This window comes from Drosophila grimshawi, unplaced genomic scaffold, assembly GCF_018153295.1.
Source record: "Drosophila grimshawi isolate 15287-2541.00 unplaced genomic scaffold, ASM1815329v1 contig_848, whole genome shotgun sequence".
NCBI classification, from domain to species: domain Eukaryota; kingdom Metazoa; phylum Arthropoda; class Insecta; order Diptera; family Drosophilidae; genus Drosophila; species Drosophila grimshawi.
Genome location: NW_025063692.1, coordinates 9809474 through 9835000, shown reverse-complemented (window position 1 = coordinate 9835000; position 25527 = coordinate 9809474). Strand labels below are relative to the sequence as shown.

General features: G+C 38.0%; 2 protein-coding genes across 3 annotated transcripts in view; both read left to right on the top strand.

The window, feature by feature from the left end:
* LOC6565954 (regulator of G-protein signaling 7) overlaps positions 1 to 4569 on the top strand; it is a 5008-nt gene extending 439 nt beyond the window's left edge. The window contains exons 1-7 of the mRNA XM_001992379.2: positions 1 to 1355; positions 1772 to 2019; positions 2093 to 2276; positions 2347 to 2633; positions 2731 to 2844; positions 2917 to 3042; positions 3116 to 4569. The exon at positions 1 to 1355 is cut by the window's left edge and continues 439 nt beyond it. Coding sequence (XP_001992415.2) covers positions 456 to 1355; positions 1772 to 2019; positions 2093 to 2276; positions 2347 to 2633; positions 2731 to 2844; positions 2917 to 3042; positions 3116 to 3443 — 2187 coding nt within the window. The 5' untranslated portion in view covers positions 1 to 455 and the 3' untranslated portion in view covers positions 3444 to 4569. The remainder of the gene's footprint in view (positions 1356 to 1771; positions 2020 to 2092; positions 2277 to 2346; positions 2634 to 2730; positions 2845 to 2916; positions 3043 to 3115) is intronic.
* Positions 4570 to 12199: 7630 nt separating this feature from the next.
* Positions 12200 to 23509, top strand: LOC6565952. Of its 2 annotated transcripts, none has more exons than XM_001992377.3 (3): positions 12200 to 12221; positions 22087 to 22492; positions 22575 to 23509. In XM_001992377.3, exons 2-3 carry the CDS (start codon positions 22088 to 22090, stop codon positions 22794 to 22796), a joined length of 627 nt encoding a protein of 208 aa, XP_001992413.1. In that variant the 5' UTR covers positions 12200 to 12221; position 22087; the 3' UTR covers positions 22797 to 23509. The 2 variants fall into 2 exon arrangements, with proteins under 2 accessions (XP_001992413.1, XP_032594694.1); XM_032738803.2 differs by lacking the exon at positions 12200 to 12221 and adding an exon at positions 21365 to 21455.
* The last annotated feature ends 2018 nt before the right edge of the window (positions 23510 to 25527 follow it).

Genomic DNA, 25527 nt, shown 5'->3' with positions numbered 1-25527 from the left:
AAATGGCGGCGTTACATTGAAGTCACACATTCGACGAGGGGAGTTGCAACATTTTTGCCTGTTGGCCTGTCGCCACAGCACACAGAACGCCATACATACATACAGGCATACAGACACACATACATACAAACAAACACGCAACACAGACACACACACACACACACACACACACGCACTGACTACGCAAGCTAACAAACTCGGACGGCGAACGCAAAGTCGATAACGCACGCAAAAGGATACACACACACACACACACACACACACACACATACATACACACACATTTTGGACAAAACAGCATTTGAAGAGTGGAAGCGTCGCGTGGCGCGTTTATAAATAGCTCGCCGCAGCAGAAGCGCAGAGACCAGAAGACCAAAGTCGGAGTCAGTAGAGTGTCAGAGTGCCAGAGTCCGAGTCCGAGTCAGAGTCAGAGGCAGAGGCAGCGGGTGTGTACGATGGTAACAATGAATTCAGAGGCGGACAAAACACAGAGCAGCACGCAAGCAGCAACAAATGCGCTGGCCATGAGCAGCGCACCCAAGACGCCAGTGGCGTCACCAACATCTGTACCGCAAGCAGAATCAACACAAGCAGACGCAGCAGCAACAGCAACCACAATAACAACAACGGCAGCAGCAGCAGCAACGGATAACATCAGTCCAGCGACAACATCAATGCCAATGCCAATGTCAATGCCAACAGCAGCAGTAGCAGCAGCAGCAGTCAAAGCCAATACAGATGAAGCTGCGATTGCAACAGCAACTGCTGCTGCTGCTGCTGCTGCGTCTGCTGCTATCCCTGCTGCTGCTGTGCCTGCTGAGTCAGAGCCTGGTCAAGTGGATGTTAATACTAATGCAAGCAGTAGTTGCGAGATTATTAGCAGCACCATCAGCAGCGTCACCACCGCAACCACCGCCACCTCAATCATAATCACCAGCAGCGCCACCATTATCACTACCAATGCCACTATAACTGGCTACGGTGGCGGCAACAATGCGATTGCTGTCGACAACAATAGCAAAACAACAACAACAACAGCAACAACAACAGTTGTGGCTGCAACGCCACCTGCGAGCAGCAAGACGGTCAGCATTCGGGATGCCACAGCACCCAGCGGCAGTGGGTCATCAACGGCGTCCAAGTCAAGTGGCCTGCTTAGCGTGGGCAGCAATCATCATCACCATCATCATCATTCAACCTCGCAGTCACAGTCCCAATCGCAGTCGCAGTCGCCGTCGTCGTCGCAGTCGCCGCAGCAGCAGCCAACGGCAGCGGCGTCAGCGATGCAGCAATCGCATCACTCGCAGCGGGGCAGCAAGAATGAAGATGCGCCCAATATACTTGTCTATAAAAAGGTGAGTGGCATATATAATTATATCTAGATAGATATATATATATATCCAACATTTTTAAAACTAACTCGCTTTTGAAGAGGTTTAATTTTAGATTGCCCTTTGTCCTTTAGAAAGCTGTCTAAGCATTTTAAATGTTAGCTTTGCAATCTGACAAACATTCATTACATATATTATTATATATCTTATCATATCATCGAATCTAGCATTCACTTAGAAATCGACTAATAGTCAAATTGCTCAACATAAAATGAGAAGAATTTCCTAAATTTGTCATTTCCAATGTCAAATAATGGTTTATAAAAAATCAAAAAGATTTGACAACAATTGCATTAGTTTTTGTAATCCATTGATGACAGAATATATCAAGTAAATGTATATATATATTTTCGTTGTTTATTTGTATATCTGAATTGCAGATGGAGGCCATCATTGAGAAGATGCAGGCGGAGTCGAGCGGAGTGGCTGTGCGCACGGTGAAGGCGTTTATGAGCAAGGTGCCATCGGTATTTACGGGGGCTGATTTGGTTGCCTGGATACTGAAGAACTTCGATGTGGAGGATGTGACAGAGGCGCTTCACTTTGCGCATTTGCTTAGCTCGCACGGCTACATCTTTCCCATTGATGATCATGCGCTGACCGTAAAGAACGATGGCACCTTCTACAGGTAACCAAGCCAGCTGCAAGCTCGCCACTCGAATTGTTGTCTAATTCTCTAATTTTAACTGCTTTTCCGTTAGATTTCAGACACCATATTTCTGGCCATCGAACTGCTGGGAGCCGGAGAACACAGACTATGCGGTTTATCTGTGCAAGCGAACCATGCAGAATAAGACACGCTTGGAGCTGGCCGACTACGAGGCCGAGAATCTGGCCAAGCTGCAGAAGATGTTCTCGCGCAAATGGGAGTTCATCTTCATGCAGGTGCGATATCATCAACAATAACTAAATCATTGACATTAATCTAACCAATCACTTTGATTCCAATTGGCAGGCCGAATCGCAGAGTAAGGTGGCCAAGAAGCGGGACAAATTGGAGCGCAAGGTGCTGGACTCGCAGGAGCGCGCCTTTTGGGACGTGCACCGGCCGATGCCGGGCTGTGTCAATACCACCGAGATTGATATTAAGAAGGCCTATCGACGCGGCGGCTCCAGTCACGGCACCGGCTCATCTGGTGCCTCTGTGGCCAAGAATCCCGTCGAGCAGCTGACGCGTATAATTGCACTGCGTAAGCAGAAGCTCGAGCGGCGCACAATCAAAGTGTCCAAGGCAGCTGAGGCGTGAGTCGAATCTATCCATATATATATATCTGACACATACATATATATATAAAACTGACATCTGACAATTGTTTTGCTTCATTTTATTGTACTTTAGTTTGGTTGCCTACTACGATCAGTATAATGAGTTCGATTACTTTATAACGTTGCCGGAGCTACCCAATCCCTGGCAAACGGATAGCACCGAAATGTGGGATACCGAGAAAAATAGGTAAGCCGTAAGCAAAAGTCAATGGCTCCGTTCAATTGGATTACGATCTGCATCTGATTTCGTCCACTACAGCAAAGAAGTTCCTGTGCGTCGGGTCAAGCGATGGGCGTTCAGTCTGCGCGAGCTGCTCAACGATGCCATTGGGCGCGACCAGTTCACCAAGTTCTTGGAGAAGGAGTACAGCGGCGAGAATCTCAAGTGAGTGAGAATAGTGAATAGAGAATAGTCGCGCAACTTACAATTTGATCACTGCTACTTTCGATTATATCAGATTCTGGGAATCGGTGCAGGAGATGAAGGCGCTGCCACAGTCCGAAATCAAGGAGGCTATACACCGAATTTGGCAAGAGTTTCTCGCACCCGATGCACCCTGTCCAGTGAACGTGGACTCAAAATCTGTGGAGCTGGCACGCGAGGCTGTTAACTCGCCAAATGGTCCAAATCGCTGGTGCTTCGATGTGGCTGCCTCGCACGTGTATCATCTGATGAAGAGCGATTCTTACTCGCGCTATCTACGCTCCGACATGTACAAGGACTATGTGAACTGCTCGCGCAAGAAGATCAAGTCCATACCCAATCTCTTTGGGGTGAAGCGTTGAGAAACGTTGAGAAACCCGAACTGCCTGTTCCGGCATTCGGACGCAGTTCACAATCGAGATGAGCTGATTTTGTGTACTGGGCCGGGTTCCGGTCCTTGTCCTGGTCCTGGGCCTGGTCCTAGTCCTGGTCCTGGACCTCGTCCCGGTCCCGGTGATAGACAATGCGTTGGATGAAATTGTGTGTGTTAGTACTAACTGTAGTGGTCGTATTTGGACGCGTATTTTGATGTATATTTAACGTTGTTACCTATTAATAGTTATTAATTAATACCTTGCCTCTTGCCACTAGGTCGCGTGTGTTCTTAACCTTGTTCTGTTAACCGTTAACCCAATGTGACCCCGCAAACTATTTGTACGTAGTTAGTCACCAACCCCCCTCCCCCTCTCCCGCCACCCCACTGTCGACGTCCATTCCTGTTTCCTTGTATCGTGTCCTGCGTTCCGAAATTCTCGTATTTAAAAACAAACTCAATGCAAACGAAAAAAACACCAATGATAAAACTGCCAAGTGATTCTCGAAATAGGAAAGCAGCAGCAGAAGCAGCAGCAGCAGAGAAAGTAAGAGTAAAATATATACAAAAAAAAAAGAAGAAAAATCAAATAATAATAATAATAATGTAGCCGAGATAAATCGTTATTCAAGAAATACAAGAGCCAAACCATGTTATTATCGAGCTGTAACCGCAAACACCAAAAAGCAACTTACTTAAGTGCATATACAAAATAATCTCTTAGGTAATAGCATAAAAATAGTGCCACTAAATGGAATCCAAACACCAAAAAAGAAAAATAACTAACTACTAATGACAACATAGTACATAAACGAGTACTTAGCATAATTTACTTGTATTCGCATGTGTTACAAAAAAACTATTCACACTACGAGCAGCGTATGAGAAATCTCAAAACTAAACGACAACAATCGAAGCAATAAAATTCAATTCAATTCATAGAACGAACACGCTACTCGTTACTTACTATTCGCTACTTTTTACTTGCTACTTATACTCGCTCTGTCTAAAGCCTCACTTACTTGCTAACATACATACAGCTCCTCTTACAATTCGTTCCTTTTAATACACACACACACACACAGAGACACACACATTTTCACATATCCGCTAAGGGCAACAAAAACATTAATCTTAAACAATTTGTAAACGTTATTCCAAAAAAAAAAACAAACAAAAAACTAAAAGATAGTTTTTGCCATATTTCTTTATATATTGTTTGTTTTTTGTGCGCCTCAGCGCCTTTCGTGTGTTGTATATTTGTTTGTATGTGTGTATATGTATATATGTGTGTGTGCGTTACTCTATATATATGTATATGTTTGTGTGCAATGAGACGACTCCAACAGGACTAGAATAAAGGCGAAAGAAAGACAACCAATTACAGAAAAAAGATTAGATTTCCAAACCAAAGAGTTACAATTGGGGGTAAGGATGATGAAAAGAATATAAAAGCAAAAAGAGACAGAGAGATGGAGAAAGAGGGAGAGAGGTGAAGAGGTGAGCTAAGTAAGGACTGCATACCCATGTATACCTGACTCGTAGCTGAGCTACACACATATATACATAGATATGCACATGCACAGTGGCAGGCCAACCAATCAAATTAAATCTTTCTCAATAGCAATCTTAGGGAAATACCGCTTACAAACTTTGCTATAGTACTTAATATTATCTATGTGAATTGAGCCAAAATCTGAGCACATCAACTACAACTGCATACGCTTAACGAGAGCAAGGAAATTCAAATGAAATATATACCCACACACACACACTCACACAGAGAGAGACACACACACACACACACACGCATACACAAATATATAGAATGCATACATACACGATAAAAAAAAATATAATGTAATACTTAGTATATTATATACATTGACATTTACATATATACATATGTATTGTGGCATTAGCGCTCAAGGGATCTCAAGTAAAGAGCTGCATACACCGATCAAGTCGGTCTAGCAATTAAGATAAGTGTAGTCCTCTAAGCGAATGAAGTAATATATTTACGCACAACATACATTTACATTTAGATGCATGCGAGCGAGCTAATATTGGAAATATTATTGCCTACTTTTGGGCGGCGGTCACTAATTTAATAATCGGTAGAAAGAAACCCAGAAAATCTCTTTGTGTATGTAATTGTAATTGTAATTGTATTGTATGTTTGTAAATGGTGTCTAATTTTAAACGTATACAAAAGCAGCAAGCAGCAGGCAGCAAGCAGCAAGCAGGCAGCAGGCAGCATCAGCAGCTGCAAATAAATTATTATTAATTATAACATTGTATTCAAATACAATCTCAATGTGCGCTAGTTGTCAAATTTATATCAATATCACAAATGTCACACAAACCAAACCAACCAAGAAATGAATGAATGAATGAATGAATGAAGAGAGGTGCCAACAAAAGTCATGCAAAAGAACACCAGAAGTGACTACAACTATAGTAAACTGTACAATTGTTAAATTGGCTTTTTATTATACCACATAGAATACATTCATACATAGTATATATGTATATATAATATACATACTAAGTATTATTATCATTGTTAGTTATTCGAACATTATTTGCGTTCTCAAATGTAATGTTGGTATCCTGTTTACATATGTGTTCTCGTTTCCTTTATTGCCCACCGTTCAGTAAAATACAAATACAAATAAAAATACAAAAATACAAAAATACAAAATAAAAGGTAAACCGAAACGCTGAAAACTATAAAACTTAATGCAACCAAAACCATATTCGCGAAAACGTTTAGCAACTAGTCATACAATAAACTTCACTCAAGCAATTTCAATCGGGTTTTTGTATTGGCTGCTAATTAATTGTATTATTATTGATTTATTTAATACATTTATTTACCTCTATGTATGCGCAAAGTAGTTATAAATGTCGAGCAATCGAGTCAATGCCAAGCCAAAGCGAATACACAAGCAACTAACAGCAACTAATTACTAAATCAATCTCAGCATCGCTAAATGTATTGTACTTAACTTATGTATATAAGTATGTATGTTTTTGAGCCACACTAAGATGCAAGAATCTCCCAGTATGCAGCATCTAGTTTCTAGTCACTAAATTCTAGATACTGGAGCCCCTCGATTTGGGTACTCGTACATTCGGCGAATTCAATGCAAGCGTTTGCGTTTATTGTAAATTGTTTGACGAAACACTAAATAAATAAAGGCACAATTTAAACAAATTGAATTGTAACGCCAACTACTAACAACAATCCGATGTTTAAGCAACTCTTTCTCTCTCACTCTCTCTCTCTCTTTCAGTGAAGGAGCACTCGAAGTAGTTCTGAGCCCGCCGGAACAGATTGTGTATTTGGCGTTGGTAACAATTGAAAGAGAATAACAACAAATGAGTCTTAAAAAAGTGTTGGATACAAATAGAAATATGTATATATTGTATTTGTGTGCAGTGAAAGTAATTGTTGCCATTGAAAGAGAAACATTTGCGCCAGACAACACCTGCGAGTACCTTCTAGGTATGCGGTAGTATATATCATTTATCAGACATCAAATCAGGAAAAGCATTTGAGTTGATATGATAAAATTGAGCGAGCAAAGTTCTATTTTGGGACTCAAACTTCAAAACAAGCAGATCGAATTCGAGACTTATTTTGATATTAGCTTAATTTTAAATATTATTCTATTTAGCCTCTGCGAAGATTAATTTAAATATTTTCTGGTCATTTGCAACGATGTTCAGTGTCTGTTTTGTCGATATTATTTTCATCATTTTGAAGAACATTTTCCATGTCGCCAAAAACACAATTTGTTTTCACCATAATCTAATAAAGTTACTTCTTTTTTTTGGATGGGTTATTAAGGCTTTTGGCCAGCATTCAAATCGCGCTGCGTCGAGTCGAGTTCGTGCGGGAAGCATTGTTGGAATCACCGTTGTCTGTTATTGTCTAATTGCGTTGTTTACCTAGCCAAATAGATAAGCCTAATACGGATTGATAACGGCAACGAGGCAACGATGACAGTGGTGGTTGTGGTGCTGCTGTTGCTGCTTCTAAGCACTTCCCGTCGCAGTGCTGGTCCATAAAGTTCAAATGTCTTATCAATGCCTATAAATTAAGCCAAGTTATCTGCACACGGCTCTAACCAAGCTAAACCAGTTATCTAATTGATGCACGGCTCGTGAGCAGACTTACCCATGTGCAGATTGTAGAGACTACGCTACTGGGCTTCCACTGCTCTGCTCTGCTCTGCTCTGCTCTGCTCTGCTGTGCTCTGGTCGGGGTCCGATAAGGCTGCGGACGTGACACCGCAAATGTAAAGCCGCAATTGCGGCTGCTTGACAATAGCAAAACTCAAGTTCATTTCGCAAATTAGCAACAAGCCGATCTCCAGCTTTGGTTCCGATCACGTTTTACCTATAACAAAAACAATAACAAAAACAAAAGAAACCCCCACAAAACACAAGTGAAGATTATCGGGGGTGGGTCAGGCCATAGAAATTAAGTAGAAATCTTTGATCTTGGTCAAGTCCGTTGCACTGTAAGCAGCAAGTAACGGTAGAATGATGAATAAAAACCTTAAATTGAATAGGTTATTGGACCTATCTAATAAGTCTACCTATACAATCTTGGCTGTAATTGTTTGTAATAAATGTTAGTAATAAAAAAATTTCTATTGGCATTATCATCATCTCAGCCGATTCTATAATTTTTATTTTTACTTAGATTTGAAGCAACAACTGAATAGGTTTATATAGAAACAACAAAAAAAAAACATTAAAAATGTAATCTATTTAATATAAGCTATTTATGTGTCAATAGCTATGAGCGGGACTTCCCTTAAGAACGTCAGTAGATCGATGGAATTTCAAGAAATTCGACAACAAATGTTGAAATCATTTTGGAACTTTTTCGTTTGGTTAAACGATAAGAAATTGGACTATTAAACGCTCAAGTCTTTTCTGCGTGATTTGAAAGAACCAAGCAAAAAAATCCAGTTCAAGTGAAGTTAAGCAGTAAAATCATAAAAATTCATTCGTTAAATTAAGAAATTTAATAACACAACTCGGACTCAAAGTATATTGTATGTATCTACAATATATATATATATATATATGTATGTATATTTACATCGTTACATAGCACCAAAAAAAAAAAGTAAAAAAATTTTCATCAGTTGACTTAAAAAAAACTTCAGTTGCAAAATAAATTGATAAAATACGATTAAGGAAATTGAATATATATGCGACAACGAACTGTTGCGTGTTTTTATAATATACAGATAATAATCGAAGAATTGTAATTGAGTATACAATATATCTGCTAGGTTATTCAAGGTTCGGCAGCCTGTAATAAAATATTTATATGCATATGTTTTAAACATTTTCGATGTCAAACCTCATGACTAAAAGGTGCATGACCCAATATGAATTCCGATTAGAATATCTTAGTTCAAATGAATGCATATAACGATTATATACAATGATTATATATATATATATAATATATTTGCATTGGTGTTGATCAGTAATTAAGTTCATTTTATCATTTCAATTCAAGTGTAATTGTCTGATTTTATCATTGAATATTAATTTTTATTTTTATTTTTTATTACAATTACTTTTGAAGGTCAATATCTTTTATAGATCAAAAATGCCTCTTTAAACTAAAGTTTTCCTGCGAAGCTGCTAATCATTATTATCATTGCATTACCAAAAATTTACGGACTTGCTGTTGACAGCAAAAATATTGTTTTATTTGTGTACTTGAAGCTTAGCACAGTTTTGTTGAACTATTAAAAGTGTTGTGGATAAGCCAAGCACGAAGACTTCTGTGTGTGTGTGTGTGTGTGTGTGTGTGTGTGTGCAAATGCATCAGTTCGCATGGCACGCGGTATGCGGTATACAATCTAGCTGGATAATATCATATCTAGAGCAGAGATTGCTGCTTGTTTTTGCCACTGTACCACGCAAACCTTAGTTCATCTCTTATCGACCAGATTGCATCAGAACTACAACTACTTCGTATCGTACACTGGCCAAAAAGACGATTGGGATGAACAAACTGATATCATTTATATGGATGATTTGCAAACTTACAACGTGTACGAGTATATGCTAAAATGCAACAATTCAAGAAATCATTTTCTATTATTGTTTCTATTATTCTTTTACAATGCTGTATTTTGAAATTTCTCAGAAATTGTGTGCAATAAAACTCTCATTTATTTTTCACAGTACTGCGTTTCCAGTTTTAGAGTGTGCGGGTCGTAAAGCAGATGTGTTGGCATATCATCATCCTTATCATTATCATCACCTCAATGTGTCACTTGACAATCAGATAAGGCTATTATCAGTGTCTCGGCGAGAAGTATGCACTGTAAATATAATGTATATGTCCTGAGAGCACCAGCAAAAAGAGCAACAACAAAAAAAATATATATACGTAAATAAAATACGCACATCGCTCTAGAGAAAGAGAAAGCAAGATAGAGGGAGAGAGTGTGTGAGAGAGAGAGAGAGAGAGTGCGAGGGGTTAGAACAATTCAGTCAGTCAACGACCATCAGCTGATTGCGACGACGACGTCACACTGTGGGGCCAATGCCCCAATTGCTCAATATAAATACCAAAAATAATATATCCAAAGCAATTGGAATTTATTTAAGCATTATTAAGTGAGCTTCTATTTACAGGTTCAACATTAAATGCTCTAATACATATATCTACATCCAAATCTATATCTTATATCTACATATATTTTAAGAATGCAAAACATGAAAGAAAAAAAACAACCAATTTCATGTTTTAATATTGTTATAGCTATTTAAAAATGTAAAAGCCTGTGCTTCATCAAGATACGAGATTTTATATAGAATTCATTATTGATTTCGATTATAACAATTCACTAGATACAATAACCAAGGGCGTTCTGGGAGGAGGGCACTGCCCCAACCCACACTGTATATAGACAAAAGAAAATCAGAAAAATAAGAACTATTTGAACTATTTGGTTATAATGTACGAAACGTGACTCGAATTAAAAATACTAAATAAAAACGGTTAACTTTGACACAGCAAAGATTACATAATCAGTCGTTAATCTTAAACATTTAAATTTCCACAACTTAAAACTGAACTTTCGATCTTTGTTCCCATGACAGCTATATGATATAGGCTTTATGCCAAGTTTGTGGGAGTTGTGATTCCCAAATTGGGATAGACATACCTGGCTATATCGACTCGACTAGTGATGCTGATCAAGAGTAAATATATTTTATGGGAGCGGAGACAACTGCTTCTAAGGGTATCAAAACATATGCACACATCGATGCATTGGGAGAAAACAGACAAAATGTGCCCACTGTGCGTCGAGGCGTCGTGGCAGCATCTTCGATGCTCGGCGACGTCGATGTCGACGTCGATGTCGGACGGCAGCAGCCACAGCGACAACGGTTGCGACGGCGACAGCGTGCGATTCATGCGAACAGTTGCTGCTCAACGCTGCTCGCCAACAGTTCAGTTCAGTTCAGTTCAGCTCAGTTCAGTTGAGTTCAGTTGAAGAATCTTGGAAGAATCTTGCTTGCTCGATCGATCGATAGACATAGTCCGTGTGGCCCGCCTCCGTATCGGTACCGTGTGGCGCATCCCAAAAAGACCGGTCGTCACGTATACGTCGTGTCGTTTTTTTTGTTGTCGTTGCCATGGCCGTTGCCATGCTCTAAAGTTCAAGGCCCACTGAAGATCCTTAACAGTCGGCAAACTGGTAAAGAAAAAAATAAAGAAGAAAAACAAAAAAAAACGCACACACAACTTGAACTGGCTTTGAAGTAAGCTAGCCCATTTGCTACGACCAGATTGTATCCAGCAAGAAGACAAAATAGTCGAAGAGGCAAAAGAAGAACAAATATCATTGTGGCAACAGCCCGAGGGGCAATCAATTTGCAGCCAGAGTTGTAATGGTGCACTGGCGTGTGGCCTTTGAGAGCGGCAGCGAGGATCACAATCTTTGGCTCAGCCAGAAGCGATACGAGTACACACAGAGCCAGCACCAGCACCAGCGCCAGCAGCAGCACCAGCACCAGCGCCAGCAGCAGCAGCAGCAGCAGCAACAGCAGCAGCAGCAGCATCAGCGACAGCAAAGATAGATAGACAGATAGATAGAATCCACGAGATACAATCGTCATTCATATCCGCATTCGCAGTCGCAGTCGCAGTCGCATTTGAAGCCGTGAGATTGCCAAAAAGTGCATTCAACTTGCCACAAAGCGCATTGCAAACGCCGCAATCAGGTGAAGCTGAATGTATGCGCATTTATGCCAACGGTCTCGATCTCAACAACAACAACCAGCACAACAACAACAACAGCAGCAGCACGAACAGCCGCACAACACCAATCCAAAATAATCAAAACATTTCTCCCAAAGCCAAACCACAAAAACACACACAAAGCGAAAAACAAAAAACGCGAGTTCAAAATTTGGCGTTGAAACATTTTGAAAAGTTTTCGATTTGTTGCTGGTGTTTGTTATATATATATTTTTTTCATGAGTGTGATTTTTTCTTTTTGTTGTTGTGATGTTCCTTGAGATACAAATGTGAAAGCGAAAACGAAAACGAAAAACGAAATACGCCAACAACAGGAGAACTTTGAGAGTGGCAAAAAAGAAAAAGAAAACAGAAAAAAAAAACAACCAAAACAAACAAGGAGGAAAGAGCGCGAGCAAGAACAAGAGACAGAGAAGAAGAGAAGAAGAGAAGAGGCCAAAACAATTTGAAGTGAGTAGCGAATGAAAGCAAAACACAAAAAATTGAAACAAAAACAAATGTGGAACACATAAAAAAGAAATGTAAAAAATGAAAACAACTGCAAAATGACTTAGACAAGCAGCTCGCATCTAAATTTCATTATTAATTAGTTCAAATAGGAGCCATCCGATATAGCATAACAACAACCAATCCCCTGACTACCCTCGGCAAGCGGACTCCAGTCGAGAGTGCCGCCCCCTCCCCGCCTAGAATGGATTAGTGAATGTTGAACGATGATTCTGTTTCCAAATTGACAGTTGATGGATTGTAAATGTTTGAAATTGAAAATAGATGAACTTGATCGGAATGAATTGATTTCATTATACCCTATTAAATCGTCGATAATTGGGTACAGGGTATCAAAAGAAACATTCGGCAAACATAAACATGTTTCAATTCTTCTGCGCTCTGCGCTCTTTGCTGTTTCGTATGCGCTATAAATAAATTGCTTCATGTGGAGTGTTGGGGAGGGCCTGTGGCGAGGGGTCAGGGGTGAGGCAGCAGTAAGGCAATTTAGCACTGATTGGCACGGCGACTCTTCAGACTCAGCTGCGATAAGCAGCCACAGCGAAATAGAAAACACTATTTGTTTATGCATATGCTGGTGTCTCAATAAATAGCGATCGATTTGTGCATAGCAGGGCAGGGGCGGGAGGGTGGACCCATTGAGGAGGATCTATTGAAACTATTACACAACATGCAAATTGCATTGTCAACAGGGAAATCTATCTATTTATTTACACAACTAATTAGCACTCAGCTAGTTTATACTCTATCATATCCTGTACGTTATCTAATCGATTATCGATTCAAATTACATGTACCACATTGATAGGAACAAAAACTGATTTAAAACGTACAAAAATTGGGAAGAAAACATAAGTAAATCAAATCAAACAAAACAAAAATCGCTGTCGACGACATTCGAATTTTTGCTTTTAATTTCTATATATAGATTTTTTTGAATTTCGTATTTTCTTACGTAGTCCAGCTAAGCAACAACAACAACAACAGCAGCAGCAACAGCAGCAACAGCAACAGCATATATATAAAGACAAAAAACAAACAAACCTATAAAAACAAACTAATCAAAAACAAAATGTGTACATATCACAAAAAGAAAATATAGCAATATATGCATATGTATAAAAACAAGAAAAATAACAAAAAATATATACACATGTATGCATGTATGTGTGTATGCATGTATGTGTGTATAGAAACCACAACGACAAGTTCCAATGATTGTCAAATGACTACGTGACCAAACAGGAACTGCGAGTAACGCGTACAGCATCCACATCATAAAACAACAGCAGCATTCTCGTCTAAAACTCTTACAGCAAATTGGCCAGCTCTTCTTTGCCTAGAAACCCCAAACCCCAACCCCCAACCCCAACCCGCCCCTCTGGCGCCCTTGAAGTGATGCGTAATTTAGTCAATCAAAATGCGACAACGCCAACAAATTTCATGTGCCATTCCAAGACTGACAATAAAAAGCGGCACTGCGATCAATTAATGCATTAATGCTGTTCCCACATCCCAACCTCGCCTTAACCGACCATATAGTATCTACTATCCACAGCATATGTATATATATAACTATATATATACTCTTACAATATGGGGTGGTATCTCTACACACACACACACACACAGGCAGACTACATAGATGGCTTACAGTTGCATATGTAGACAAGGGCGCACACAGCATTGCGCAAAGGGGCAGCCGGCGGGGGCCAAATAGCTCTCTTTTTCCCTATTGAAAAGTTGGCGAATTGTAATTTACTTATACATTTCAATCTAAGCCGTGCTTCCAACGGTTTGTCAAAAACTCAGCTGAAGTTAAAATCCAAATCAAATCGTTTCAAATTTTCTTTCGGCAATCAACCATATGTAAAGTTATGATGTAACTATGTAACTGTTGTACCGCCCCCCCCCCCCTCCCTTCCCCTGGGTATGCCTACGCCCTTGTATATACATCTGAAAAAAAAAACAAAAAACTGGGCCACATTTCAAGTTGTGTTCGTTTATTTTTGCCGCCCCGTCGTAATTAGTCGCAATTGTCTTGTGTCTTATTGTAGATATCAGAAATGTTGTTCTTGTTCTCGTTGTTGTTGTTGTTGTTGTTTTTGTTATCAGTTTGTAGACAATTTATGTAGCCCCAGACACGCGCTGAACACAAACAGCCAGATAAAAAAAAAAGAAGAATATATTGCATAAAACTCATGATTTCAGACGCAGCAAAAAACATAAGAAAATCTCCATCAACATTTCGAGAACCGTCCGCAATGAGCATGACTAAAGCTCATCATTATCACAAAAGTCATAAAGTGAAAATGCTGAAAATTCCGGGTATTCTTTTTCGAAAAAAAAAAACAATTAATATTTCACACTAATCCAGAAATGAGAAGTTTCTTTTACACTAATGAGTACCACTCACAACCATCTATAGATGAGCAATGTTTATTCCTTTCGTTAGATACAATATAATACAATGTATATTTCAATTAAGATATAATACATATATATATCAGATCAGGAAGGTTATATTTCAAGGTGATTGTTTTGTGGTAATTCCCATTTGTTTGAACTTATTTCGAAATCGCCTCAGACTTGGCACACAAATGCAGCTGATAAGCATTGAAAGTGAATGCTTTTGCCCGGCAACAGTCGCTGTTTATAGTCGGGAGGATTATAGTAAATATTTCATATTTACAGAAAATTTACTTACTTGTCTGATAAGGGGAAATATCTTAGGCTAGTTGCAAATAGCTGTGTTGGCCATAATTGTGATCACTTTGGCGCTAATAATGTGCTATTTGAATTAGCATTTGTCGCTATCAGTTTCAAAACATTTACTTTTTTTTAATGACTTTAGAGTCAATATTGTTGCTACTGCTGCTGTCTTTAATTTATATTTGCTTTTCGCTTAAGTCGCGATCACAAAATAAACATATATACATATATATAAATACAATACGCAATGGAAGCGACAATCTTTACAATGCAAACTCAGGGCCAATATTCAGTTTATTAAATATTAAATGGGTAATAACAATTGTGATTGTCGACAAAATGTCCAAGTCAATGATAATTACATATTATCAAGTTTGTATATTTATATGTTTTACATATAGTTGTTAAATCAAAAACAAAATCAACTATCTGTTCTGAAACTTTCGGCAGAATACACAACAAGTTAGGGTATCTTCAAGTCGGGCTATCTGTTAGCAGTGACAATGGTTTGGTTTCAATTTCATGCCATTTGCTGACAATGCGTCTTGGGAAACGCGTTGAGCTTGAAACCTTCGCCGAAGGTTTCCAACTGAAGCGAAACTGCACACCAGACAAGAAGTGCTTCCAACAGAACTGCATTGGAAGCCATTTCCGATAAAAAAAATATTTCAAAAAAAAAAACCCAAACAAATGAAATAAGAGAAAAAATGTGAAATCTGCAAAAGATAGCTGACATGCTTATAGCAAATCAATTAGAATGTTTCCATAGATTATGCGATAATGCACAGATTAACTAAATTGATGGCAGTTTTGCTGGATTGGTTGTTTTTTTTTTTTTTTGCTAATTGGGTTATAACTACAGCAGTTGTGTGTCAAGTTGTAGATGCTTTGGACTGGTGTCAGATATTACAAGTTACTTTTATGGTAGACAATTTGTTAAAGTTGTTTTGCGCAACGCTGACACTTTGATGACCGGCCCCGAGATAGTCCCAGGAAGTTTTTCACTTGCCCTTGTCCGCAATTGTTTATCTTATGCCAACAATAACAGCAGCAGATATAAACGATCTTATATTTGTATGTGTATGTCTGCATATTTATATATATATATATATGTAAATAGATAATATATGTAAATAGATTGTAAGTATATTACATATTACATATGTTTATTGGGCAGCCGCATCCGAGTGGCAATCGACAGCAGATGCTGCTCAATGACTGCGAGCAGAGAGAGAGAGAGAGAGAGAAGGAGAGAGAGAGAGATTTATGAATGAAACTGAATGCATTCGAATGTGTCAAGTGAATGAATGCAAGTCGGCATCTAGACACGTATTTCCACCCGCGCTGAGCTTAAATGTGTTCGCAGCAGACAAACTAACTAAATACTCAAGTCGCTTACGCAAAGTGAAGAAGCTCAAAACAAACACAACAACCTAAAACTATAATTATATATATATATATATATATATATATATATATATATATATATATATATATACAAATATCAAAAATGCACAATGTGCCAGCAATTCCAAGTCCTTCATTTGTATTCTTCAACTTGAGATCGTTTGATTTAGGATTGTACATCTCAATTTGAGATTAAAATGCTTGAAATGTTTATCGTTTTAACCGAATTTTATTTCTGAACTCATTGTGCAAGAGTCTGTAACAGGCTATGCATCGTTGAGCCCATGAAAAAATGTATATTCTTCATCAGCTTGAACAGCCAAGTCGATCTAGCCATGTCTGTTTGTCCCTCCGTCTACATGAACACGTCAATCTACCAGACGAAAAGAACTGGAGACTTCCAATTGGAAATATAGGCAAGAATAAAAGTATTTATTAGTCGAGCTCTCTCGACTGGAACATTCTTAATTGTCTTATAATGAATTTTAATTGTGATGTGTGCATATCATTTAGATAACAACGAATAGAGTCGAGAATCTACTCAAGATATATTTTTGCGAAACAATTCAGTGTTGATCTAAAATGCATCTTTAATCGTTAGCAAGAATCTTTATTAACGGCCAGATGAAGATGGCCCTTAGACAAAAGAAAGTCAAAAACCTCAAAAGGCTAAAACGAAACTTTGATAAATATGCATTTTTTCACTTTGCAGCCAATAAAATTAAATGAAATTGGACTTATGTATTTTATCTGTATTACATTATTAAGCAATAAAATATATATTGTTGTTAATCCTGTTAAACAAATAAATGGGTCAACATGTTTAGTTGATGAGTGAAATGAAATTTCCGAATTAGTCATCCAAGTTATTTAAATGTGTGTCTTCTTTTTGTCTGACTTCTCAATGTTCAATACGAGTAATGTTAAGTATACGCCACGTTGTCCCAAAATCACAAATTACATTGCATTCAAATGCAAATCGAGAAATTCGGTGGCAACAACCACAACAAGCACATAAGCCATTATAAGCCGATCACGTTTTTGTTTTTTTTTTATATTCTTGTTGTTGTTGTGGGTCAAAACGCGTTAACCGTTAACCGGTTCATTTGGTCAAGGCACAGGAGTCGCCGTCGTCGCTGTTGCAGTCAGTGGCATGGCCTTATCAGTCAAGATTCTCGCCTAATGAAACTGGTATTGACAGCAAATAAATATTTACGTTTGTCATCTGAGCGCATGCTATTATATCTGTATCTATTTGTATGCAGAAGTAAGCAGAAGCAGCAGCAGAAGCAGCAGCAGCAGGGGCAACTGACTCGTATCTACGGTCATTCATTTAGCCAAGCAAATATTATCTTTGTAAATTGCAACTGCAATTGTAATTAATGAGTCTGGCTGAGTCTAGCTGCTGTTTCATTTGCTGTGCATCTCTTATCATCAAATGCGAGTACACACAAAAAGCGCAACGAACAAAATGAGTATATGAAAATCACGCGCTCCCACAGCTGAGACGTGCAATTTGTTGCCACGCCCTGCTGCCAGACCACATGGCCAATATATGTGTGTGTCTACAATAAGAACAACAGCAACAACAACATCATCATCATCAACAACAAATGCTCATCATCGTCAGCGTCATCGTCAGCGTCAGCGTCAGCGGGTTTTTGTCTTGCTCTGACTCAAGGTCAAAGCTGCAATAGCTGAAAGCGTAGGAAAATGAAGAGCGGCTCGCGTTGAAAATTCCAATTGCAATTGCTGCAGCTGACTTTACACACAGTTTTCCGCCACAAAAACAGCCTGTTGCCGGCTGCCACTCAACTGTGGCCAAAAACCAATCACCACAATTGACCATTAATAGCATTGCATCCGACTAGAGGCGGCTCTCGAGTAGCCACAAGTTGCAGTCAATGCCATGTGCCCTTCAAAACCAAAGATGGAAAGTTTAGCATTATATTTTCACTTGAGTATCTGTGTTAGAAACAGTCAGTGAATCTCTAAAAAAGAATAGTTATCTCAAATAGTAATAATTTAAGTGAAAAGTATGAATTCGACTGGATTCAATCTTCGATAATATATTTCTGGCTTGGTTTTTAATAATCAGTTTTCAAACAAATTTAATGATACAAACCATATTTAAATTATTCTTTAATTTCATATAGATAAAAAGAGCAGACTTAACTTAGACTTGGTTAGGTACTTGATTGATATATAAGATTTATTTACTTGAAAAAGTCACTTTTCCATCTATTGCTGGTTGCCACAAAAAAGGGAAAGCCTCTAAAAAATGTGTGCACATTATTGGCAAGCCGACTCGAATGTGGTTTTGCAGTGATCTTCGTGACATGTTCAGATCGTGAGGCGTTGTACAAAGGTGTAATATGATCTCGTTGGTGTCTGTTGAGGTTGGGGTGCGCCCAATTAAGAGCACACAACAACAACAACAACAAACAGAATCAGAATTCAGTGTCTGTGTCTGTGTCTGGGAATTAAAAAATTGTGAATCTTGTGGGCTGTGCGAACCGGTTAGCCCAATACAGTGACACAGACAGAGACAGAGACAGAGACAAAGGCAATGAAAATGGCAAAGACAAAAGCGGAACGGGCCAAAATGAAACATTTACATTACGAACTTGCCAATTACAACAATGTGAGAGTGTGTGTGTCTGTGTGTGTGTGTGTGTGTGTCACACACATTATGGAGTGAGTTATTGTTATTGTTATTATTGTTGTTGTCAGTGGAGTCTCGTGTTGCCATTTGGCGTTGACAAATTTTATTTATTCTGTGCTTCAGTTTGCCGTTTGCCGTTTGCTGCTCTTACATTATTTTCCGCTTTCTTATGCACTTTTCCAGTTATGCTTTAACATTTGGCCGGTGAGGTTCGCTGCGCGGTGGTTTGAGCCTGCAAAATCAAAAGTCGCTTCAGTTTTAATTAGTAATAATTCGCAAGCAACTCGGCTGTTGTTGTCTCCAAAGTCCCCAAAGTGTTAATTGGCAGGTGTCGTGCTGTCTGCCGCCTTGCTGCTTGACAACCAATAGCTTACTCTCCAATCTCCAATTTCTTAATCTGTGTATTCAAGTAATAAAGAAACAAGAAACAAGTCACTTTGATCTGGTCAAACGACTAGACCCAAATACATATCTACATAATAGGCTTGCTGAAATTAGTTTGTTCCATTTGGAAATATGTTTGGCTTAACAAAATCTGTGTTTCGCACACGATGAAACAGTTGATCAATAATATATCAGAAGACTTCCATATTTCCATATCAATTTTGAAAATTGTATATTTTATTGCTATCGGAAATTGATTTGAATTTAGATTTGCGAAACGTGAGCAGCTATCGATAAAATGAACAAAGCTTGATCTGCGTGTGATATTCGAGAAATTATATAGTTGAGAACGGCTAGACAGATATGGACTTGTTTGATGTTAATGATGGTCAATAATACATATACACTCTTTGTGCTCGCAATTGCCTCCTTTTTTCCATTTGTAATGAGCTCAGGCAATAGACATATAATTAACTGAATGTGGCAATAAAAATAAAACCCCTCCGATGCTTTCAACACCCACGCCATTGTCTATGCCGCTAACCAGCTGCCCCTCCTCAAGTGCATGCGAAAATCTCGTGATGCACAGCTGCAAATCGGCCAGCGCAAATGCTAAATGCATGTAACCACCCTCCCCCACTCTCCCAATCGATGTGTGCCTCGCCAACCTGTTCGCTGTGGCGCCAGAAAGCAACCCAGCCGTGCATCTGCCGGTGCTTTGCATATTAAGTATACGCCGCTTTGAACATCAGCAGGTGTTTGATGTTATTTTTATGATAAAATAAAAAATACTTTTTTACTATTTGCATTTATGTTCATTTTCTAAATATATTTTAGTGTAGTTTTTACGTCTATTTGTTTCTTTAAGTGAGTTAATTCAATTAGAACCGACTCAAAAACTCAAAACTTTGTATAATTTTATCGATTGGAAATGCGTTCTTGAACTTGACCACATGCTATAGGAGAATTTTTGTAAATGTTTCGATTAACATACTTTCGATAATATGGTATATCGACTCCATAAAGTATATATATTCTTGATCAGGTTTAACAGTCGATCTCTGTCTGCCCGTCTGTATGAATACGTAAGCCCCGCGCAGATTAAGTTTATTTCATTTTGTCGATAACTGCCTCGGTTTCGCGAATATCGATAGAAATCGATTTCCGTTAGCAATAAAATAGACAAATGTAAAGATTTTGACTGCAAATGAATATTACACATCATTAATCAATTTAATAACAGCTGTGTTCAGGCAGTCGAACTTGTTTTTGTCTTGTGGATTTCTTGACAATAAAACAGTAATTCGTAGAATTCGATGACGGATTAAATTAAATTAGCTTATAAGCTTATACGTTTTGCAATTTATGACATACAACATTTAGCTGGAATGATTCGTTTAGATTCCATCGGGAAAAAACCGTATGCAAATGTTATTGGGAGTCCGAACAAAAACATATAAAAAAAAACTGATCACAGAACTTCAAGTGAATTTTAATTTAATCGATTGCAGTCTTTCAATGAATTTCCATTTCAAGCGAAGGTCACTCAAATTTTCCAATCGTCACTCAACTCCTACACATGATCTTCAAGCTGAGACTTAAATTAATAAGTTGATCAATTGTGGTTGCTTTCTACATTAGCTCAATTGCCACTCAACTTATGATTTGATTCATATTTATTATATTTAACTCTTAACTCCCTTTTAATTCAGTTCCTATCTGAAAATTGCAACTTGTGTTTGCACATTTGCCATAGAAAACAAGGTTAAACAATTAATTGTCACGTAGAAACTCAATCAGGGAAAAACGACAACAGAAATTAAGAAAACACCAAAGACTCGGATAGTTTTCACATTGAAATCATTGAACAATATGCATATAAAGCAATCATAAAATATTAAATTGATATCAATAAAAGGCGAGCGTTCGAGGAGTCCAAAACCAATCAGAAATCGAAGCAAAATGCGAGCTGTTTACGGCTTATTGCTAAGCAATGGATTTGATCACAGGTATGCACATGAGATACATTTACACCACTCAAGATACAAATGTAGCTACAAGCTACAGCAGTAGCCACACTCCAACGACTCCAGTCTGGCTGCAATTCAATATTTACCACTCTGCCAGCAATTAGAGTTACTAAAATTGATTAAGACATTTCTTAATATATTCTTAATATATTCAAATGAATGTCAACATATAAATGCAAAAATGGTATGAATGACTTTTCTACCCACTTAATGATTTTCATGAAATCAAATGAGCAATATCATTACACTTAAAAAAAAATATACATAATATAAAGATAATATTGTGAAACAGTAGAACGGATATTTCCCGAAGAATTTATTAAGAACTTTGACAATCAAAGTCAACCGGATATCAACTACATACAGGTGCTTCCAAAGGATGCTAGAAATACAGAAAACTGATTTTGAATGTGAATCATATCTATATGAAAGAAATGAGTTTTAAACAAATTATTAATATATAAAATGTTCAGCTAGGGAGTCTGCACAGGTCGCGATTATTTAACCAACACAACTTTTGCTCATAATAAATGTATTTCGATTTTAGAGATATCTATAATTATTCTATATATTCTCTCTCTCTCTCTCTCTCTCGCTCTCTCTCGCGCAGCATGGTGCTCCAGAATCACAATACCGTTGTGGCCCGCTCCACATTGACGCCGAACAGCAGCAGCCAGAACTTTGGCACACATTCGAATCCCGGCGGACAGTCGCCGTTGGGTGCCGGACGTGTGCCGCTTCGTGCTGCGCCGGGCAATCAGCGTCCCATAATCGATTTACTGGTGGCAATGGTCGCGGTGCCGGTACTAATCATGTGCGCCCTGCAGCTCGAGAAGAATCTGCACCACATGCAGGAGAGCCCCGACTCACGCTGGTTGGTCTTTGCCCTCGGCATTATGATGCTGGTGATCAGCGTCATCATCTGTGGCTATGTCACACATCGCATGGGCGTCTGCATTTGGGCCGGGCCCATCGATGACGCCGGCAATCGTGTCAGCAGTAGTACACTGCATCACGTAAGTACACATACACCAACAACATATATATGTATATATATATAGAATCGTATATAATAATATGAGATGGCCACGTTCGCAGATCAATTCGCAGAATGATGTGCTACGCATTGTGGACACAATGCCGCCGAGCTACGACAGTGTTGTTAAATGTGATCTACCCCCGCCGCCCTACTCCGACTGCATTGTGATCGATGTGGATCAGCGCAAGGATATGCAGCCGCAGACATCCGCCAAGGATCGGCTCATCCCTCCAGCGGCATCCGGTTCCGTTTCCCTGCCAGGCGTAACGCTGCACATCTGAATATATATATATATATATATATATATATACAAACAGTGGCGCTACCATCAAATTGAGAAGAGGAGAGAGAAAAAAAGAGATTTTTCGCTTGCCGCATTAAATTTGACTAGAAAATGGAATTTGTACTTCACCAAATTAACGGTGGCTTTTGGCTATTAACTAATCAGTTGGCGTCGTATTTACTTCGATTTAAGATCTTAGAGTATTCTTAACTATAGCGCATTCTCTTTACAACTACAAATGTAAATCTGCTTTTTTTTTTAACGTCTTTTTGTTTTTTTTTTGTTTTTTTGTTAATTGGTCTATGCAGCATTGTAAATATTCTTAAACAGCATCTAGTCCAAAGTTGTACATAATCTACGAAAAAAAACAAAAACAAAAAATAGACCAATATTTAGGAAAATGCGCATTATACGTTTGGTATTTACTAGTTATTTAAATATGCCAATATTGCAATGACCAAAGGGGGTTCAACCACGGGTAGCTGACTGGCTGGCTGGCTGGCTGACTGGTTGGCTGGGGGGAGGGGGGAGGGGATTGCATAGCAGTTAGCAATTATGGATTACCACATAGTCTATAGTCGTGTATTTATATACTTACACACATATACACCTATACAATACATACATATTTGTACATAAACGTATGCATTACTCATCGATATCAATTACGATTAGCTGCTTTCCAAAATAAAGAATTCCTATTAATATTAACCACAAGCCTCTCAATCACTCTCAGTGAAATCATTTAGAGCAAGAAAGGGTTGATCTATACATATGTGATATATGTAACATATTGGATACATATGTGCACAGTCTGTCTTCGAAACTGAGGGAGAAGTTCCCAAAGAGACAGACGAACATCGCCTAGTAATGCTGATCAAGAATATATATATATATATACATAGTTTATGGACTAGTCGACGTCAACTTCTAATTAGAAAGTAGCTTAAGAGATGTCTGCTGACTGCATTTGGAAGAGGCTTCCAATCCCGGGTACGTATTACTAATAAACTGTTGCAATATTTTACAAGCTGAATGCAATTGTGCCTGGCGATGATAGTAGTTGTAGCATTATATGTATTGTAACAAATTCAAATAGCAAACATTCAAATCCTGTATCAGAAAATATGAATTTTATTTATGTTAACATGTTAAGTTTTATAAGTACTTGAAAATGTGTGTGTGTTTTCAAGAGTACAAACCCAGCTCTGTGAAAAGCTCAACCATTTTCCAAGCTTGACAAACATTTTCACATTTGGATTTGTCAATTTCGAGTAATGCTCCAATGATCCAAGACTTGTCTGTCGATCAAATTTCAACTAACCTTAGCTAATCCAATCCATTGTTTTTTGTTCTTTTTTGATGTAAACAATGTAAATTGTCGGCAATTATATTCGATATCATCAAAAAATGTAGCAAATGTTGCATTTATTTGTTGTCGGTTGTTTTTACTCACAATCGAATATATGAAATTTCTTCATTCTCTTCATATTTTCTTTTTGTTTTTTAATTTCAAATACAATAATTAACGTTTTTGTTTGTTGTACAATACATAAAAAGAATTGTGTCTGTGGGTGTGTAGTGCATGTGTGTGTATGCGCATACATTATATATATATAAATATATATATATATATATACATTATATATATATACATTATATTTGTATAGGTGTAAGTATATTGGTAAAGTGAAGATGACTCGACTATTTTAGTATGTCTGACGCTGCTGTTACTTTTTCTACATGTTGTTGATGTTCTTGTTGCTATTAGAATTGCTTCTTGTCACCCATTCTGATGCCTTGGCCAATTTATTGAATGCTTGAACCGATATACATATATGTTCCCGATTAGTTGCGTGTGGGTGGCATGTGGCATGCAATATATAAGTGGGGTAAGGAAGAAAGGGGGCATTGTTTATGGAAAGGCAACTATTGCTCACACACGATTCACAAATGTATATGCATATATATATACATATATTAATATATACATTTATAAAATTGGAAATTTAGTAAGCGCCTCATACATATGTGTATGGGCGCATATATATATATATATATATATATATATATATGATACAAACTAAATATCAGGGACAACATTTGCATTTCACAACACGCCGCCGCCTTTATCATAATTGTTATCAGATTGCTCCAAGCAGAGTAGATTGCAGTTTACAGATTACATTTTCATCGATTACAAATGAGACAGTTTTTATATACAGTATAATCTAAGAATCCGTTGGCGCCAAAAACAAAGAAACAAACAAACGATCGCAATTAACAACAACCAAAGTGGCAACATTGCTTTGATTTCTGTTTCTTAAGCGGGTCTCGACAAACTCGAATGGTCTTCTTCTACTGCTCAGGGACGGTGGATCTGTTGTTTTTTTCTTCATATATATATATATATATAGCTAATGCCTGATGTCTGTGCTGCAATTGTTTTAATTCCATCGTATTAAATATAACAACTAGGGGAGCAACAACCGATCGGTCTGCTAATCAAATTTATCTACAACTTTCGTTTAATATTACAAAGAAAAACAAAAAAAATTGGGAAAAAAACGTGTTTAAATAAAATAGAAGAAAAAAATCGATAAACGTTGTACGCAAATATATATATATACATATATATATATATATACATATATATATATATATATATATATATATTATATGTTTATGTATATTTATTGTATATACATAAATATATAAGAGAACAACAG